The sequence below is a fragment of the Stigmatopora argus genome, chromosome 3, assembly GCF_051989625.1.
Source record: "Stigmatopora argus isolate UIUO_Sarg chromosome 3, RoL_Sarg_1.0, whole genome shotgun sequence".
In the NCBI taxonomy this organism is placed as follows: Eukaryota; Metazoa; Chordata; class Actinopteri; order Syngnathiformes; family Syngnathidae; genus Stigmatopora; species Stigmatopora argus.
In genome coordinates this window covers 7,329,962-7,350,616 of record NC_135389.1, presented here as the reverse complement: position 1 = coordinate 7,350,616, position 20,655 = coordinate 7,329,962, and the positions used below count along the sequence as shown (strand labels likewise).

The 20,655-nt window shown below is 40.0% G+C and overlaps 1 protein-coding gene across 3 annotated transcripts; it reads right to left on the bottom strand.

Moving 5' to 3' along the window:
• Positions 1–7,594: 7,594 nt before the first annotated feature.
• On the bottom strand, positions 7,595–20,287 carry det1 (DET1 partner of COP1 E3 ubiquitin ligase). 3 transcript variants are annotated; one of them, XM_077597168.1, is made up of 10 exons: positions 20,207–20,287; positions 20,045–20,136; positions 15,927–16,265; positions 14,145–14,411; positions 13,855–14,067; positions 13,520–13,743; positions 11,180–11,309; positions 10,642–10,832; positions 9,167–9,358; positions 7,595–8,165 (listed from the first exon to the last, which is right to left on the bottom strand). In XM_077597168.1, the coding sequence occupies exons 3-10, from the start codon at positions 16,173–16,175 to the stop codon at positions 7,976–7,978; spliced, it is 1,656 nt and encodes a 551-aa protein (XP_077453294.1). In that variant the 5' UTR covers positions 16,176–16,265; positions 20,045–20,136; positions 20,207–20,287; the 3' UTR covers positions 7,595–7,975. The 3 variants fall into 3 exon arrangements, with proteins under 3 accessions (XP_077453294.1, XP_077453295.1, XP_077453293.1); XM_077597169.1 differs by having other exon boundaries at positions 15,927–16,262; XM_077597167.1 differs by having other exon boundaries at positions 15,927–16,262; positions 20,045–20,284.
• Between the last annotated feature and the right edge of the window lie 368 nt (positions 20,288–20,655).

Genomic DNA, 20,655 nt, shown 5'->3' with positions numbered 1-20,655 from the left:
AAATTATAATTGGATATAAAAGAAAAAAAAGTCATATTACATGGGGGAGTAAGCCCTATGGTTCAATAGCTGGTTGCAACAATAATTTGAAATGTTCCTGTAGATGCGGATCTGTTTTCTTTCCTTTAAATTATCGGTATTGAGGGTGTGAGTTAGACACTTGTGTGAGATAGGTGTAGTCCATGCTCAAGAGTCCTACCTATCTTCAAACATTTGCGGTCAATATTTAGGCCTTTGCTCTCTTTCCCCATGTGCTCTACCTTTACCCTGATCTCATTAGCTGGTGGTGCTGGTGGCCTCACTGGGAGACTCACCGACATATCGGTGGTCTCAATCAAAGGTGCAGAAGGCTGAAGTGTTAATCCCAGTTATATGACATGTTGGCGCATTTGGAGTGATTACATGTTCAGAGAACCACAGTGTGGGGGGGTGTATACGGACTTGTATGTGGGTGACATAAGTGACACCCAATTATTCGACAGGAAAAGGCAAGAGGTGAAATACTAGTGATAATAATCAGCAGTCTTGTTGTCCAGTTCCTTATGTCAAATGTTCTGTCCAAAAATAATTAATCCCAAGAACAAGAACTCAACTACTATTTAAAAAAATTCTTGGATTGATTTTTTTTCCATTTTTTTCATGTGAACCTAGTCAGTCAGCAGTCAAAATTTAGTCTCGCTTTAAAAAAAAAAATTAACCAAATCAGAAGCTGGTTTAGTAAGAAATCGAGGCACACTGACTTTGGAAAAAGTAGTGGCTTCATACAAACCATTTATCCAGACACACTTGGCACAGCTGACTACAGACTACAAAGTAAATTCAATTTGTTACAGACTTGTTGACATCTTGGCAAAACACTGAAGCCTTCCTGCGAGGCGGCAAATGAGAAGAAAATAAACCAACTGGCTTCTGTCAGTCATTCCCTAAATCATGTCTGAACAAACAGGCACAGGGGCTTTTGTCTCAGGTACAGAAAACCAAGTCAAGTTGGTCGCTGAGGTGATCATTTCTGTCCCCAAAATGGGATACGGACCGTGCATTTTTAACCTTTTATGGACAAATAGTTTCTCAATGAACTGAAAACAAGACGAATAAAGACACACATTCCAATAAGATGTGGCCCGTGTGCATTTTGCTTTGGAGATTTTTCAGGTGTACTGTAGTCTTCCTTTTGCTCAAAGTAAGCTGAGATAAGCTCCATTTCTAAGCAGTGAAAAATTGTGAATATTTACACTAGAAATGGCTTTGTAAGACGGAAAAATTCCACTATCATTATCACTAACTGCAACATAAGAAACATTGTTAAATTCATACTTATCTGACACATTGGCAATCAAAATTGGACTAAGACCTAGTAGCCACGTGTGGACATAGGTTAGAGCACTATATAATTTTTCCCTTCCCTAGATTAAAGTGCTGTGTCAACATTTAACTGTGCCTGAGGTCAGAAATTGCTATAATTTTTTAGAATAAAAAAATATGTTTGATAAATACTTTGGTCTCTGTGCAACCAGAACCTAATGCAGTAATACCTTGACACACGAGTGCCCCTACATACGAGCAATTTGAGATACGAGTAAAATTTCGGGCAAATATTTATCTTGAGATACAAGACAAATTTTGATATACAAAGCATACAGCGGACGCGAAAGGCTGCTCATAAGAACATCATTGGCACTGTCTCTCTCCCCGCAACTCCCTCGTGCAATGTCTCTACGAGCACTGGGCGGAGTGTTGCATTTTTTCAGTGTTTTTTCCCGTTAGTCAGTGCGAATGGCGGAGTTTGTTTGCTAATACAAGAGGAGTACTACTTCCTGGGCAAGTTGACAAGTGGTCGTGCATTATCCTATTGTGAGGACATTTGTGTGCATCATTTTGGGAATATTTTGAAGGGAAGACAAAAGCAAACAAAGTCAGCGTGGAGGCGGGGCAAATAGAGCAAACCCGGGAGAAGAAAGGTATAAAAATGTAAAAAAAAAATGAATTAAGTTTAGTGGAAGGTTAGATTACATTTATTTTTGAGTGTGGCTACACCGTAATCCAAGTTCATTTAAATTTGTTTATGTTATGTTGCGAGCACGTTGCCGTGCAAAAAGTCCCCCCTCTCTCCCCCTCTCTCTGTCGCTCTCTCTCCCCTCCGTGAAATCTGTCTAATTTTAGTTCTATTAAACACATTTTAGTACTGTTAAACCACTAGTTATTTGTTACTTTGTTGATAGATGGCGAATTAGAACAAATAAAAATGTTTTTCCAATCCAATATCCGGTTTTTGGTGTTTTTTCAGAGGGTTGGAAGAAATTAATTTGTTTCTAATTCATTTCTATGGGAAACGTTAATTTGAATCGACATACGAGCTCAGTCCCGGAACGAATTAAGCTCGTATCTCGAGGTACCACTGTAAATCAAAATCTCTCACTGCACAGTGACCATCAGTGCTGCTAATGTGTTTGTATATGCAACAGATTTAGTTTCTATTCGTTCATGTTCTAACAAACCAATCACCTTCAACAAAAAGCTAATCTGAAAGCAGATGCTATCTATAGAAACAATAAAATTTTGCATTTTCAGGAGTCAAAGGACCTGTTGGCTTCATATAAGAAAAGGGAGCAATAAGCATGGCGAGTGTTAGGAGGTAATCAAATCCAACCTGCAAAATCTGCGGTGACCTTTATTTCAGTCACTGCATTGAATCCGTATCATTAACTGCTATTTTCTTTGCAGAAATTTAAAGCAAACCTAGTATGCCTAGAGTTGAAGAGTTAGCCTTTCGGTCATTGACAAGTCAGCGATGTAAAAATAAAAAAATAATAAAAAAACACCAATAGGTAACACTTTGGCCCAGGGCCTGGCAATAAATAATTGTTAGAAAATTATTGCATTATATTGCCATAAATATATTTCCAATTGGGCCTTCCCGATGTAAATATATTTATGTTTATGCAATAAAAAAAATTGGGATCGCGAGTTCATCTCTTGTATCATATCATCCAATGCTCCTTTGTAAGGTGATACATTTCCTTGAAACTTAGCGAGTTACACGTCGATTTTCTTTTGTAAATTGGCAAAATATTAAAAACTGGAATTAGAACTATATTGCAATAATTTTCAATGATTGATTTTTACAGCGAAAATTTAAATACAGTAATACCTCGACATACGAGCCATTTGAGATGCGAGTACAATTTCGGGCAAATATTTTTCTTGAGCTACGAGACACATTTTGATGTACGAGCATACAGGAGACGCGAGAGGCTGTTCATGTGAATATCATGGGCACTGTCTTTCCCGTCCCAACTCCCTCGTGTAACGAGCACTGGGGGAAGCGTTGCATTTTTTTCTGTGTTTTCCCCCCCCCCGTTAGTCAGTGTAGAATGGCGGAGGAGCTTGCTCGATAATATGAGAGGAGTATATACTACTCTTTGGCAAGTGGTTGTGCGTTATCCTATTGTGAGGACATTTGTGTGCATCATTTGGGAATATTTTGAAGGGAAGACAAAAGCAAACAACCCTCGATAGGTTGCATCTGAAAGTCAGGGTGGAGGCGGGGCAAATAGAGCCAACCCGGGAGAAGAAAGGTATCAAAATTTAAAACAAAATTAGAATTAAGTTTAGTGTAAGGTTAGATTAATTTTATTTTTGAGTGTGTCTGCATCGTAATCCAAGTTCATTTAAATTTGTTTATGTTATGTTACAAGCGCGTTGCCGTGCAAAAAGTCTCCCCCCTCTCTCTGTCACTCTCTCTCCCTTCCGTGAAATCCGTCTAATTTTAGAACTATTAAACACATTTTAGTAATATTAAACCACTAGTTATTAGTTACTTTGTAACAGATGGTTGGAACGCATTAATTTGTTTTTAGTTCATTCCTATGGGAAACGTTCATTTGAGTTACGAGTAAATCGACGTACGAGGTCAGTCCCGGAATGAATTAAGCTCGTATCTCGAGGTATATTAATTTTCTGCGGCCAAAATTAAAATATATTTATTTTGAGACAAATATATTTCTGACACAAAAATTCATATTTTCTAGGCCCTGCTTTGGCTCCATAACAGCTAATGTCACTTGCCCAGAATCGGTTCCATATGTTAGTCAAGCATGTACAGCCTAACAAAAATGGAATATACATGAATGCGACGTGTCACGACTGAGCGTGATAATGGGGCATCATTTTCTAATGCTAATGTAAGAGTGCAATTGAAAGGCTTCAGGCTCGATGACATATTTTGTACCGCCACTGTTCAGAGTTCAGATGAAACCGTACGAGAAGTTGAATAGGTCATAATGTATTTATTTGAAGGTTGCCACTGTTTAATGAGACTCAATGTGCTTGGAGAAGGAGAGAAGGTAGGAACATTTAGGATTGTGGCCTTTTCTGGATTACATTGGTTGTGCTGTTGCCAAGACGACAGCAATTAGAAAAGACTAGGTTACCAGGCAACCATAGCAACCAAGGTGAAAGCGCAAGTGCCGGCTTTACCTGTTACTTTAGTCTAGGCCTGGTATACTATAGATTTGGAATAGGCTGCTTTGCTCGCGTGATATTTTTTCATTTAAAAGCATGGATTTGTTGGCAATTATGACAAGCGCATCCTCTATATGTGCTCCACACACTCGTTCAAAAATCAAATTTGCTTAATGGCCAATTGCGAGAAAACCACAACAAAAGATGTGGACAATCAATTTTTCTCCAGCAATCTTTATCCCTAGACTCAAGAACAGATGATGTGTCCATCTCTATGTGGGCCTGCTGTGTGTGCTTCCTGTAATTAGATGATTATCACAGCGTGTTTTCAAACATCTTACACAAACAAATATAATGACGATGACATAACATCGTTCCCATTAATCACAGTTAATATCTCATGTTTCACATCTTGACCAGATTGAGACAATGGAGCCAATCGGACCTCACGTTGCGGCCTGCGTGCAGTCTGGCCACTTTTTAGATGGTCACCATTTTCCTTTCATTTTTCTTCCGCCTGTGAATGCCTTTTTTTCATTTAACCTTAAGCATTGTTGGAAAGTCTTTTGGCTACAAACACACACACGCGCACACACATCTCTTGGGTTCATCATGGTGTGTAACCAGAGGCTAGGCTAGAGGGACACTTAATCCCTCAGCACCTGCTCCTCATACCACTGTGACCCCTTGCAGCTGCGTGGACATGTTCCTTCTTTTCTGTTTATTCCACACGCCTTTTCTATTCACAACTTTGCATTCATGTCAGAGCTGTTGTCAGAAAGTGGAGGTGTGTCAGGCCATTAGCATATCTGAATATGTGTTGAGTGCTTAACGCTGCTCCACATTCATTTTGGCATTTGTTTGTGGGCTGGGAGACCACCGCATAATCGACGGAAGTTCAATTCCAAGGCCCCAATTACATTTGTTGCTTAAACATTGCTGACCGAATAGACAGGGGGTGGGGGATGGGGTTCACTAATGTAAATTAGAGCAGTGGTACCCAACCACCGGTCCGCGAGCTACCTAGTACTGGTCCGTCAGTGTAAAAAATATTAACGTTTTCAATCTCGCCCTCCTACTGGAAGTGAGAAAAGTTCTCATCTCATCTCACTTTCTCAACCGCTTTATCCTGACTAGGTTCGTGGGGGGTGTGGAGCCTATCCCAGCTGACTTCGGGCCAGTGGCGGGGGACACCCTGAATTGGTGCCCAGCCAATCGTAGGGCACAAGGAGAAAAATAACCATTCACTCTCACACTCATACCTAGAGGCAATTTAGAGTTTTTATAATAATAATAATAAATAATTGCTATTATGCTTGGGACTTGGTTTTTTTGCTGTCGTGGGTGTCGCTCATGCACTTACTCCACCCCCACACAATTTTGTCTTAAATTGTCGCCCTCCTCATTAGCCGGTCCGTGAGACAATAGAAAAAGCTTTACTGGTCCGCAATGAGAAAAAGGTTGGGGACCGCTGAATTAGAGAATCAGTGTCAATCTCTAGGCCCCGGGGCTATACGTATCTACATATACAGTGATACCTCGACATACAGGTAAAATTTCGGGCAAAAATGTATCTTGAGATACGAGACAAATTTTGATTCACGAGCATAAAGCGGACGCGAGAGGCTGCTCATAAGAAGATCATGGGCACTCTCTTTCTGGTCGCAACTCCCTCGTGTAATGTCTCTACGAGCACTGGGCGGAGCGTTGCATTTTTTTCAGTGTGTTTTTTTTCCCGTTAGACAGTGCCAATGGCAGATCGATCGCTAATACGAGAGGAGTATATACTACTTCTCGTTGGCAAGTGATCGTGCGTTATCCTATTGTGAGGACATTTGTGTGCATCATTTTCTGGATATTTTGAAGGGAATACAAAAGCAAACAACCCTCGATAGGTTCCATCTGAAAGTCAGGGTGGAGGCGGGGCAAATAGAGCCAAGAAGAAAGGTATCAAAATTGAAAACAAAATTTGAATTAGGTTTAGTGTAAGGTTAGATTAAGCTTATTTTTGAGTGTGTCTGCATCGTAATCCAAGTTCATTTAAATTTGTTTATGTTACGACATACCTGCATAATAGGGTCTTGCAGCTTGGCATGATCCTCAACCCCCTAATGAGCACCTGGTTGTTAAAAGAATAAAGTTTGAATTGCCAACTTGTTTGTTTCTTTAAAGCTCCATCATTCGATCTCCCGATAAAGAGTCTGAAGATTAGCTGTTAAAAATTGGCAGGCAAAGACTTAGCACATTTTTCATGAGTACAAATCGTAAACTGCTCACCCACCTATCCCGCATATGCATGTTACTTACAAACATGGCAAATGTTTAAGAAATCAATATGGTTGTTCCTGATAGGAAAAATTGCAAATCTTGAAGTTAAGATTTGACAGATTTCATTTTTCTTTGTAACTATGCGCTAACCTTTTTGTGTCAACTTTTACATCAATAGCTGCAGTAGAAAATAGATTAATTTAGTTAAAATTCTGTACAACAGACTAAGGGGAACCCACAATTCTTGCACTTATCAGACCTCAGCAATCAAGGCAAAAAATAAAAAACAAAATACAAACAAATGGGGCCTGGCGACTAAGTGGTTAGCACGTCGGCCTCACAGTGGGGGACCTGGGTTCAAATCCAGGTCGGTCCACCTGTGTGCAGTTTGCATGTTCTCTGACCTGTGTGGGTTTTCTCCGGGTACTATGGTTTCCTCCCACATTCCAAAGACAAGCATGGTAGGCGAATTGGACACTCCAAATTGCCCCTAGGTATGAGTGTGAGCGTGAATGGTTGTTTGTCTCCTCATGCCCTGCAATTGGCTGGCCACCAATTCAGGGTGTCCCCCACCTCTGGCCCGAAGTCAGCTGGGATAGGCGCCAGCACCCCCAGCGGCCCTAGTCAGGATAAAGAGGTTCAGAAAATGAGATGAGACAAACAAATGGTACATGTTGACCTCAGTTTACATAATTGACAAGTATAGAAAGAGATAGAAAAGAAGGAGTGGTTTCATACCAAAAGACCTAACTTTTCACAGGAGCTTTCTCTACGCAATTGTAGCCAGAACACACACACACAAAAAATCATGCGCAAATCATTTACTACTAGCTATCTGGTTAAAATGAGCGAAAGACTGCAAAAGTGAAAAAGTGATCATTTTATTATTATAAAATATGTACAAATGTATAACGTAAAACTGATCAAGTAAAAATGACACTTTAAAATGTATTTTGCCCACATTTAAAAAGAGAACAAAAACAACCTCAGGTTTGCTCCTTTGGAAACCTGCCATCTACTGTGCCCAAGCACTCTGGGCACAACTCTATCAGCACTTGGAGTAACTTCTCCCTCTTAAAGTCTCTTTATGTGCTAGAAAGGGGATCTGAAATTTCACGGAAAAAGGCTTATTTTAAACCAGGTGATATTACACATTGTTTGTTGTCCCCATCACGTAGAGTACCCTACATGTTTTTATAACTCCAAATGAGGTTTTTGAGGCTCCTGCCACACAAAAAAAGGTGCTTCACGCATAAACATGCCGCATGTGAAAGTTGACCACATACTCTGCATTGGTGCGCTGGACAGAAATGGCAAAGGGTTCGAAAGGATGGAAAGTGAACGCCACAAGGCGCCGCACACCGTGGTTGACTGGCCGTCCTAGAAGGCCCGCCTGGATCTTAAACTTCAGTAAGCCGGAATCACGTGCATAGAACCTGAAGTGTGCCGAGAAAGACAATTGGTTGATGTAGATCATAAACATTTTTTGTACAATTGCAATATTTCACGTCTATATTACTTTGAATAGGGATTTTCCCTGTGTTTTAAAAGCCTGGTGGGCTAACAGGCTTTTCTCTCAGTGCTACAAGACAAAACATAATAGGCATACAAATTTTAACCCCGTTTAGGATCCTTTGGTTGATACGTAAATAGAACAGCTCTGTCCCAGTTCTGCTGTTGCAATGATTTTCATTGCATTTCTGTTTGATTGTTTATTAAAGCTTTATTTTAAAACTTTGTACGACTCTATGTTTAAAGTTTTGTTAATTAATGGGCTGATTAGAACACATATGTCAACATTTAAAGATTGCAGTCAACTTAACATTTTTACTTTTAATATTCTCATAGTGGCCTGGAGGTAGAATGCATCGGCCTCACAATTTTGAAATCGAGGGTTCAATCCCCGGTGAGTTCTGACCATCCTGTGTGGAGTTTGCATGTTCTCCCCAGGTTTGAGTGGGTTTTCCCTGGGTACACTGGTTTCCTTTTACATCCCAAAAACATGGTGTAGGCTGGTTGAGCACTCTTAATTGCCCCTAGTTATGAGTGTGAGCGTGAATGGTTGTCCGTCTCTGTGTTCTGTGATTGGCTGGCCACCAATTTAGGGTGTCCCCCGCAGATTCCCCATAGTTGGCTACGATAAGCTTCAGCACCCCCAGTTACCCTTATTAGGATAAGCAGTTCAGAAAAATTTTGTCTTTAGTGAAATTCAAGCATTAAAAAGAACTAAAATGAAACAATTGTTTTCAACAGACAGAAAAAAAATAATAACCAGGAATGACATGACACACTAAGGTAAACACGTAAATTTATAGCCGTATTTTATTCCCTGCTATTCAATGGATGTTTGAAGCTGAGGCAAATGAAGGTTTGTAATTTAGAATACTTAATTAGAATTAACTTGTAAGTTAGCAGTAATGCTTGATGTGAACTATACCTGATTGGGTGGTCCCCACAGATCTTGGGTCTTTCCATCACAGAAACCCACTTGTCATCATAGCTGAAAAGTGACAGGTCTAGGTAAGGGCTGCTGCTGTAGGACTGAGCACTAATGGGCAGTTGACCTAGTAGCCGGCGCACCGCCTCTGTATGGCCGCCGTATTTGGCGTTCACAATGGTGTTTTTGAATCTGAGTCACAAACACACAGATGCGGATCAACACAGACAATCCACTAGCTGAGGTCAGAACTTTTTCAAAAATAGTCAGGTTAATCCACCGTATTTTCACGACTATAAGGCGCACTGCATTATAAGGCGCACTGCATTATAAGGCGCACCCTCAATGAATGACACATTTTAATTTTTTTAATTTAAGACTTTTAAGTGCGCCTTATAGTCGTGAAAATACATTAAAGTACATTAAGTTTCCCATCCATGTCATTACCTTACTTTGTACTAGGAGTGCACCAATCCCATTTTTTTAGCCGATTACCGATTTTGGAAAAGCCTGTCCCGCCGATCTTGATGTTTCTCAATTTAATCTCATTTTCTTCAAAATCATTAAACATAACTGTGAAACAAGACTATATATTTTTTTACTTGCACACCTAGTCATTCTAAAAAAAAAGACGAAGTAAAGACATTTTGTACCAAACGAACACTAACCACAAAAAACAAAAATTAAATGGCAGCAGTATATTAACCCAAATTTTGAGATACGAGCATTTGAGACAGCCAGTTGGCCAGGCCGCTAGAGGCTGTTTTATGATTTCACTGCACTGTCTCTCTCGCCTAATCTCGCTCGTGCGGAGCGGTGCATTTTTTCCCCGTGTTTTTTTTCTTTTATTAGCCAGAGCAGAATTAAGGGAAACAATGGATCCAAAGCATGCCAGTGCAATGAAGTGTAGTGCGAAGAAAATGCGTATGATGACAATCGATATTAAGCACAAAATAATAAAAAAACATGATTAGTGTCCACGTGACTGACCTGGCTCGCCAAGCAGGAAGTTTGCCGAAAGCCGCAGTGGAATTCATTAACCTCTTTGCCTTGGTTATTGCGTTATGAGCGCATCCGTCAAGTCTCTCTCTCTCTCTCCCACCCGCGTTGTATTAAATGTCTCATTTTATTATTAAACATCATAACCACTAGTTATTTGTTACTCTGTTAGTAGATGGTGAATTACAACCATTAATTTTTTTTTTTCCTTAGTAATAGTGTTTTTATTGTTTTTCAGAGGGTGGGAACGAATTAATTTGTATTTAGTTCATTTCTGAGGGAAACGTTGATTTGAGATACGAGTAAATCGACGTACGAGCTCGCGGAACGCATTAAGCTCATATCTCAAGGTACCACTGTAGTCTCTATTAAAAAAAAGAAATCTAAATGATATCTATCCAAATTTGGGTCCAGTTTTTATTTTACCACTTTATTTCAGAGATATAGAAAAAGCAAAGTGGTTTTCCTTCAATTACCTTCTTTGGACTTGCCGAGCGTAGTTATTTGAGGAAGCGGAACAGGGAAACTGGACAGCCTGACTGTGCAGCGTGGCATTTCTGAACAAGTCACAAAAATTCTCAAACAGCTCCAGCAGCTGATCCGAGGTGTTCTCAAAGACGGCCAGCACCTCTGTCGACACCATGTTGTAGACGACAAAAAAAGATGGCTGCCACAGAAAAAGGGAGAATTTTGTCTCATTCAAAAGGGAAGGAATATGTATTTCCTGCAATATTCAAGTGTGAAAAAAACTGAGAATACCAAAGCTTTGCAAAATACTAGTCCTTAACCATGATCCTGTATGTTTGTTAAAAAATAAAAATGTACATAAACACAGTGTAATTGAATTCTTCTGTGGCTACCCTGAATCAGACAAGGGAGAGATTCAAGTCTGTAGCAGAGAGGGTCCTTGGAGATGAGGGAAAAAAAGGAATCCTTTTCATACAGCACAGACAACAAAAGACATGAGGCAATAGGAAAAACCCAACAAAGAGAACCACGTGGGGGTGTGTGTACCTGTGAGGGGTCTGTGACCCTGAGTGTAACCACGTCTTCACTTGTGTATTTAATAAAGAGATGATGCTCATCCAGCAGCTGCATCTTCCACATTCTCAGTTTCCGTAGCTGATCGAAAAACTGGAAAAATCTGATAAGGACAAGCAAAATATTTTATGATAAAAGAACAACATGTACAGTTACACGAAAATGTATCGTAACGCTGAATTTTTCTCGAGAGTACATTATCAACCAGTTTTTGATTAAATATTTAAAAACTGTATTGTAATTTCAATGACAACTGAATTATTACCCAAGTTTGATTCACCTGAAGGAAGCCATTGATCATGCTAAATGGAAGATCCTAAACTACTGCAGGTTTTTTTCTGCACGAACCAATTACTGTGTGGAAGTGATTGAAGCACATAAAGTGCTCTAATTAAAGCAATGTACACTCTACTCTGAAAGTATCCGAATAGTGACACTTCTTCCTTTATTGTTCTGGTTTGTCAATTGAAGAACTCAACATCAAAAGCAGACTCAACTTTGAAACCCCTTCAAAAAACAAACATCAGGAGTAAAAAACTGTACATATAAAAAAACAATGAGAAGAGTACCATATCTGAGCCTTCTTCTATTCCACCAGCAACCTGTGCTGGTCATAGGGTGGATCAAAGTGGACTGAGATTTACAAGAGGAGACAGAACCAAGAGCAGCATGCTCCCTTTCACATTGGCATAAAACAGGTCTAAAGTTTCACGCTAGGTTCCAAATTAGTATTAGGCAAATGTCAGGTTTCATTTTTTTTCCTTCTAAATTGCCCATGCAAATGAAAAGCAGCATAATTTTCTCGTCATTAACCATTGCAGTATAATTTGAATACTAGTGAGCAAACCTTCCAATGATAACATTTTTTTCCAGAATAAAAAACTGAAAATGTTCAAATTATTATTAGTCACAACAATTTCAAAATATTTCATAAATCGCAAAGAACTGAAAGTTGTCATTTATCCAATTTTTAGCATTTGGAGGTCATATTTATTAAAATTCCAACGCTACTTCAAACTAAAACATCTTGATACAAAAAATTACATTTTAACATAGAAAATCTTCTGCTTAGATTTCTTTGCATGTCAGAAAAGCCTCCCAAAGCTGCTATTTGGTTGGGCACTGCCTCCCAACCTCATAAATATTTTGCTTACAGATTCTCCAAATGTTCTCAACAAAGTTGAGGTTAGGAGAGTATGCTGGAAGATTTTCCTCTTTTTCCCCCCTACAGCTGCAGTAATGCAGAGATAGTTCTTACAGCATGAGATGGAGCATTGTAATGTTTAACGATAATATTGTTATATTAAGCATGGTTGTTCCAAGTAAAATCCACGTGGGAAACCATTTTCGCTGCAGAACTCATTGGTAGCACAACTGCATGGAATCAGACTGGGAGCAGCACATTGCTACACTAATTGAAAGTATGGCAAGATAAGACCAAGCCAAAATTCACAACGCTCTCTTTTTCATATATCTTTTGCTTTGACCAAAATCAATGTAGTTTACATACGACTATTTAAGTGAGGACACAAATTAACGTATTTTCTCGCATATAAGCCGCATTTGTAACAAAAAAAATGACTGAACCAAAGGTACGGTCTTATATGCGCACAAGACTTACAGTGTTGCTATACTCTTTTTCACCAGTACAAGCCAGCAAATTAACATTTACTATTTGTGGTTATTTTCTGCTTTGCAGTAAGAAAACAACCATTAATGTAATAATGTGCTTTTGATTCATACAGTATCTCAGAAATACAGAGCTGCCAACTACTCCGGAATTTCAGGAGTTTACATGGAAATGCAAAGCAAACTCCCTAAACTCCGGAAATCCCCAAAAATTGTCACTTACATTTTTTTAAGCAACCATTTCAGATAAGTACCAAATTTCCAATTTAAATGCCTCGAAATTCACACCCTCGCTTCGGCTTCTGCCATCTTGATTCAACTGCACTGTAAAGCGGAAGAATTCGGAAAACAAGAGTGCATTGTGAATCATCTGATTTACAAGTTCTGATGAATGATTCGTCTTGTGCGACTTCAGCGCATATCGATTTTGCGTGAATCGCATTCAATCCGGATAAACTCCGGAAATGAGACAAGGGTGCTCCTAAAATGGGGTCGAGGGAGGTTGGCAACTCTGGAAAAACCATGTGCGATGATTTTTCTTAAAACTTTCCTTTCAAAGTAACACATTTCTACTCCCTATTAAAACCATGAATATGTAGGGGAAAATTGAGAACAAGAGGGGGGGGGGGGTGATCTTGTATGCGAGAAATTGTAAAATTCAAACCACATTTTTGGATTGCATACCTTCTCTTGGCAGTAGCACTGCCGTCCTGTTCGGCCCTTCTCCACAGGTAGACCAGCAGCCTATGCTTAAGGGAGTTGATCGTTTCGTCTGTGTAGAGACGCGGGAAGCCCGGCTGGCTCTCGGCCTGAGCCTCTGTGTATACAGCCGAGAGAGTCAAGAGATCATCCTCATAGCAGAAACGCCCTATGGTCCTGACATCCAAAAACATTCCCTCTGGAGTCACCTGCAGAGAAGAGGCAATGATAAGCGGATGTTCCAAAATCTTTTCTATCGTCTACGTGCACCTACAACTGAGAACTTATCCACATGCCTTACATCCGAAAAATCGGATTACCTGAAAGACATGTATGGTCTGCTGTTGAACCGACAGTACAGCCAGGATATTTCTGTAGAGATAGAGGCCCTGGTTGTGAGAAAGGATGATCTTGTCAAATTTAAAGGACCTGGTGTCACACAGTCTGCCTGTATGGAGGTCGATAATGTGGAGGGAATAGTCTTCTAAAGGGGACCGAAGATTTGGAGTCACAGATTCGTTGTTGCGATATACCTGTTGAAGCGATTTGATATGAAGTGATATTTTTATTGTTATTGCAATTAATTTTCATTGTGATTTTGATGACATACCTCAAAGAAGTACGGTTGTGGGTCTTCGGGGACATACACGGCCGAGCCAACAATGACATAGCGGCAGTCGTCAGTGAAGAGGCTACACTCCCGATTTAGGTGTTCTCCATTTGATGCCACATTAGTGACGTGAAGCAGGGAGAAAAAACGTTCAAACAGGCGTCCGCGGATGTTGAGGGAACGCTGGTCACTGGCTGTTAGAAGGGTCTCACCATCCTGGCCTCTAAGGAGATCTTGGGCAGCTTGGCATCCTTGGTATTCATAAATCTGTAACATAAAAGTTTAATTATTTAAGAAAAGTGTTCTTCTATGAAACTGTCAGTTAAGTCCCCACTATCCAGAGTTTTTAAATGCCGGAATCTTGTCAAGACATATTCAAAAATAAATTATCAAGACTTACAGAATCTTTAAATAATTTATGATCTGGAGAGTTGAAACTTGCAACGCGATGGAACGTAAGGATTCGGGGAGAGAGCGTATATGACTCAACGGAAAACAGTTGTCGAGGCTCGACTTTATAGCGCGATGAGTTGGAATACAAAATTAAAAGAGGGTCAATATTCACTTGTATTGTATTTAATTGACATTTTAATTAAAAAAAGGGGAGAAACAATAAATATTTCAATCTTTTGTTATCGAATGGAAAAAGCACAAAAAGTAAAATGAAAAAAAAAAGATTTAAATAGTATTAGATTTTTCATTCTAAAAAAGGTGGTGGGGGGAATATACTTTGTATAACTATTATCTTAATTTGAATTTTAGAATGAAACAAAGTCGACATGATTTACTTTTGCGGTCCTTGGGTCACCAATTTGACACCTGTCATTTAATTGAAACGCGAAATTATGAGCAGTTTTCTCCCTTTATTTAAGCACATGGCTGACGTTCAAACAATGACATTTGCTTAAAATATTAAATAAACCCATCTGACGATAAACTGGTTCAGAAAATGAATTAATGTACTTTACAGGCCAAAATCAGGAGAGATTGTTTGCTTATGTTCTGATAAAGGGGCACGTTTGCCCGTTTAACCAAAAACAAATGACACATTACAGATAGGATATTACGCCTTTCGATGAAGATTTGGAAACATTTGGTGAGGGAGTCCCAGTGAGGTAAAATGATACAATTGTGTGATTAGTTAAAACTATAGAAGGCTATACTAGTACAGCGGTACATCTACTTACAAACGTCTCTATATACAAAATATTCAGGGTACGAAACTTCTCAATGAGAGTATTTTGTCTTAGGATACAAAAGAAATTCAAGTTACGAAATGCAAACTCAAAAAAACAACAACCTTAAAATAGAAAAAAATCAAACATTCCCTGAAACGCAAGTATGCTTCCTGATGCCAGAATAAAATTACAATTATTAATTTAAAAGGGGGAAAATCAGGAAATGTAATATACATCTATACTCTTCATTTTAATTTGATCCTAAAACAGAAAGTCGGCACTCATGATTTACTTTCCCGGGCCACACAAAATGATGCGGTGGACCAGATTTGGCCCCCAGGCCGCCACTTTGACACGTGTTTTAAAGGGTTTAGTTAGTAGTAGTCGGGACCTTAGAATGAATGAAAGCTTTTCAATGTGAAATGCGTCTCTAATTACGAAAAACTACAAAACCACATCTGGAACCAATTATGTTCGTAAGTAAGAGGGTACCAACTAGCATATACTATATACTAGGATCTTTACCGCATATTGACTGGCAAATACCTTCCAAGCCTGTAGTGTGAAAAAGAAAATTATTACATGTACTGTAATATAATTTTACCTCAAGAGATGTTTGGTCGGATGAGAATGCGATGAAGCAGCGTCCATCAGGTGAGAACTTCCTCAGAAAGCAAGGGGGCTTCTCCACATTGACCACGGTGAAGTTGGGAAACAAATTCTGGTGGAAGCAGCGTACCCTGTACCAGTGAGCTCCAGGCCGGCCTGAACAGACCCTGCGTCTCTCCAGCCGATGGACCACATTCTGATTCTGGATCCGCCTAGGCTTAAGCGTGGGTCTGTCTTCATCCATCACTTAGGCCAGTTGACTCAAAAAACTCCTCCTTGGACAGATGGTGTGGACAGCCAGAAAGGGCTGAACAACTATACAATTGCACAGCTACTTTAGTTTTTAAGAAAAAGAAGAAATGGAGAAGGGGAAAAGAGGTTATCGTATGGCTGCTTTAAAGTTTGCACAAACAAAAGGGCATTCTAATCTTACTCTTGCCCTCAAGATTTTAAACTTGGCGCCTTGGCGTATTCTCGGGTTGGGGTATTCAGAGTGAGCCATAGGATATGGACAAAATTGAGACTCTGTTTCAGCAACTTTTAAAATTCCTGCAGAAAATCCCTTAACAACAAAGGAATGTTAATTAAATTTGACCTTGACCGGACGTTTTGTCGAAAGACGTTTGGTCGACCGGACGTTTGGTCGACCGGACGTTTGGTCGACCGGACGTTTGGTCGACCGGACGTTTGGTCGACCGGACGTTTGGTCGACCGGACGTTTGGTCGACCGGACGTTTGGTCGACCGGACGTTTGGTCGACCGGACGTTTGGTCGACCGGACGTTTGGTCGACCGGACGTTTGGTCGACCGGACGTTTGGTCGACCGGACGTTTGGTCGACCGGACGTTTGGTCGACCGGACGTTTGGTCGACCGGACGTTTGGTCGACCGGACGTTTGGTCGACCGGACGTTTGGTCGACCGGACGTTTGGTCGCCGGGTTCGCCCGCTGTCAAATTATGACAGAGTTTACTGTTGATATTTTGATTTTAGATATTAAACTCTCTCTCATGATTATAATTTTGAGAGCTGGTTTCAACAGTAACAGCACGGCGACCAAACGTCCGTTCTACCAAACGTCCGGTCGACCAAACGTCCGGTCGACCAAACGTCCGGTCAACCAAACGTCCGGTCAACCAAACGTCAGGTCGACCAGACGTCCGGTCGACCAGACGTCCGGTCGACCAGACGTCCGGTCGACCAGACGTCCGGTCGACCAAACGTCCAGGGACCAAACGTCTTTCAACGAAACGCCCGAGTACCGAATTTGACCATGACCAGCATCATATTTAAGTACACCCACTAAGACGACCTATATAAGAACCCATTGTGGACCGTACAACACTGCACGCAAGACAAAAATAAGTTGCGCTGCAGATTAATGCCTCAAACATCAGAACAACATGACGATAATGCGTGGCACTTTCAATATAAAGAGATGCTGGTTGCAGTTCGATTTGGATATCGATCTTGTGTTTGTTTTGTTTCCATTGGGTGCAAACACACTCCTTGTCAGAGAATGTCCAATGCTATGATTGCCCCGCCAAAATGAAAAATTGTTCAACCAACTTCAGACAACAAATAAACACTAGAAGGGATTATGTCAGGTGGTTAAGAAAAATAAGAAAAAGCCTCTTCAAGTTACTTATTGCGTTAATAAGAGTGCTTCTGGATGTCGGCAAGCCTGCATCTGACCACTGTGGTCTTTGAGTACTGCCCTGCAACCAACCTCAAGAGTACAAAAAAACCTTTAGACACATTTGGGCAAGTTTATAAAAGCACCCAGTTTGTGACACAGGCATTTTCAGTATATGAATTTAGCCCAAATTTTATATTTCATTACTCGTAGGTACTCCACAATCATTCTTGTGCAAAGATAATTGTAGAAATTCTCGGCACAAGGATTTCTTTAAAGTGCCATTTCCCAGTAAAGAGGATTCAGAACGGCCTCATAAGAGAAAAAAAACCATACAGAACATTGAAATAAAATAACTGCTAATGGCTCCATGGCCAATTATCTCCAACCAAAGAATCGAGCTTTAATGTTTTAACCACATGCATTTAAGACTTCAATGGAGAGAAGCATGTCAAATGATCCACTTCATTTATTAAAGATGTCTTCCTTTTTCCATCTCATCGTTAAGTGGACAGATGAAGGTGCATGAATTGTGCAAAATTTCCAGAAAGAAAAAAAAATCTTGCATTAAACAGCCACCTTTTCTTATAACATTCAATCATTTTTTGAACCACTCATTCCCACAAGTATTGCCGGGGTGCTGGAGCCTATCTCAGGTCACTACGGGCACCAGGAGTGGGACCCCCTGGATCGGTGGTCAGCCAATCACAGGGCACAACGAGACGGACAAGCATTCATGCTCACACTCATAGATAGGGGCAATTTAGAGTGTTCCACTACCCTGCATGTTTTTTGGATGTGGGAGGAAATAGAACTACCGGGAAAAAACCCACGCAAGCAGAACATTAACACAATTCAAGACAGAGTAATTCAAAGTGCTTTATGTCAGGTGGAAAACGAGTAATCAATCAAATGATACATGAAAGTCACATTAAATCCTCAAAACAGTAAAAAACACAAACAATTGGAACAGGAAATAGAGACGCGCTAAGTGTTTATTATTTGACCTTCAGGTCAATGTTTCCTAACCACTATGTCGTGAGCGGTGGTCAGGTGTGCCACAGGAAATTACCCGCCAAGAAGTCATATATTGTAATATTCAGAGACAAAAATGTAATATACGAGATTAAAATTGAAATGTAACTAACAATAAATTCATATTGTAATATTTCAAGATTCAAATGGGTAAATTACAAGATTAAAGTTGTTTTGTTGGTTATTTTTAATGTAACGTGAATCGGGAGTTTGGTTTCACGAGCAACGACTTTTGGCGAAGTCTGTGTAACCATAAAACTCGTTTTCATGTAAAACTCAGATCTTGAAATAATCTTGGGAGAATAAATCATAAAATGACGAGAATAAAAATCAGTACATTATTTATTTTTACACCACCTGAACCAGAAGCTGTCAGTGTGAAAAATGACATATTGAAAGAGTTTTTTTTTCTTTTGTTTGATTCCTGTTGATAAAAATTTGATGAGAATACCTTTATATTGTAAATATAGGCGACACTTTTAAATGAGATTTACAGCTGATTGTGTGCCTTGAGATTTTTGCAGAGCAAAGAGTGTGCCACAGTATTATAAAATAATTGATGTCATTTAATCTGGTTTAAAAAGGTATCTAAAAATGGTATATTCAAAAACAATACTACTTGCACAATTAAAAATAAAAGTATACTTGGAACATTTCTCATATTTGCTGTTATTAGTCCTGGAATAAGAAATATTTATTTTTAACAAGATTTCAGAGATATGTTTTTTATAAATCTACTTTTGAGATACACAAGGCAAACACAAAACTCGAAAAAAGTGCTCTTATGGAAAATTGATGCATTTAAAATTAGAACTATTTTGAAAATGAATCTTACCTGTTGTCATAGGGCGACCCGATGGATGAGTGGTTAGCGCTTCAGCCCCACAGTGGGGTATCTGGGTTAAAATCCAAGTCGGCCCACCTGTGTGGAGTTTGCATGTTCTCTCTGGGCCTGCGTGGGTTTTCTCCAGTTTCCTCCCACATTCCATAGACATGCGTGGTAGGCTGATTGGACAATCTAAATTGCCCCTAGGTATTAGTGTGAGCGTGAATGGTTGTTTGTCTCCTTGTGCCCTGTGATTGGCTGGCCACTAATTGAGGGTGTCCCTTGCCTCTTGCCCTAAGTCAGCTGGGATAGGCTCCAGCACCCCCCGCGACCCTAGTGAGCATTAAGCGGTTCAGAAAATGAGATGAGACTTGTTGTGATTTTTTTACATGATCTTTTTTTTTTATAGATCTGCTCATTCGAGTAAAATTACATTATATGTTAATGTATTTTGCTTGTGTTGATATCTTATTTGTCATGAGGGGAACTAAGCCCTTGTGAAAATAAAACCAAACATATTCGAAAACAAAACTCCTGCACGTCCACTAAACTCTGCCGTTTTGTCAGACTGGTGACGAAGAAACAGCAAACTATCTTAAAACAATGCGTTGCACTTACCATGTTGTTGACATCTTCAGATGTGTCCCATTCCTGAAGTGTTACAGGACGGGCAGCAAAGTTTGTCTTACCGACAAAAGCGACACTTTTTACTGCAAGCCACGGAGGAAACGATGAATAAAAATGGAACACGTTCAAAAGCATAAAACAAATAACGCTTACATTAGCGTTCAATCATAAACATGGGCGCTGATGTCTAACATTGTTTGTTGTGAGTTTTGCATCCGTGATCGTCAGACGAAGAAGAGTCAAGGGAAGAAGAAGAAGAAGCCAGTAAAAAATCGGTGATTTTGTTGGCGTGCGCTACTATTGGATCTTCAGGTCAAAACAAGCACTGCAGACAGCAGCATTCTATCGCTACTATTTTGTCCTTAAGGGACGCATTTGACGGATGGACTTTAATTAATTAGTGATTGATTATATATGTTTCAAAATGGCCTAGCGGTGGAGTGGTTAGCGCATCGGCCTCACAGTTCTGGGTTTGATCCTCACGGTTTGGACTTTGCATGTTCTCCCCTGGGATTGTGCTGGTTTTCTCCGGGTAGTCCAGTTTCGTCCCACATTCCCAAAACATGCAGGGCATGAAGTATGAGTGTGAGTGCGTACAGTTG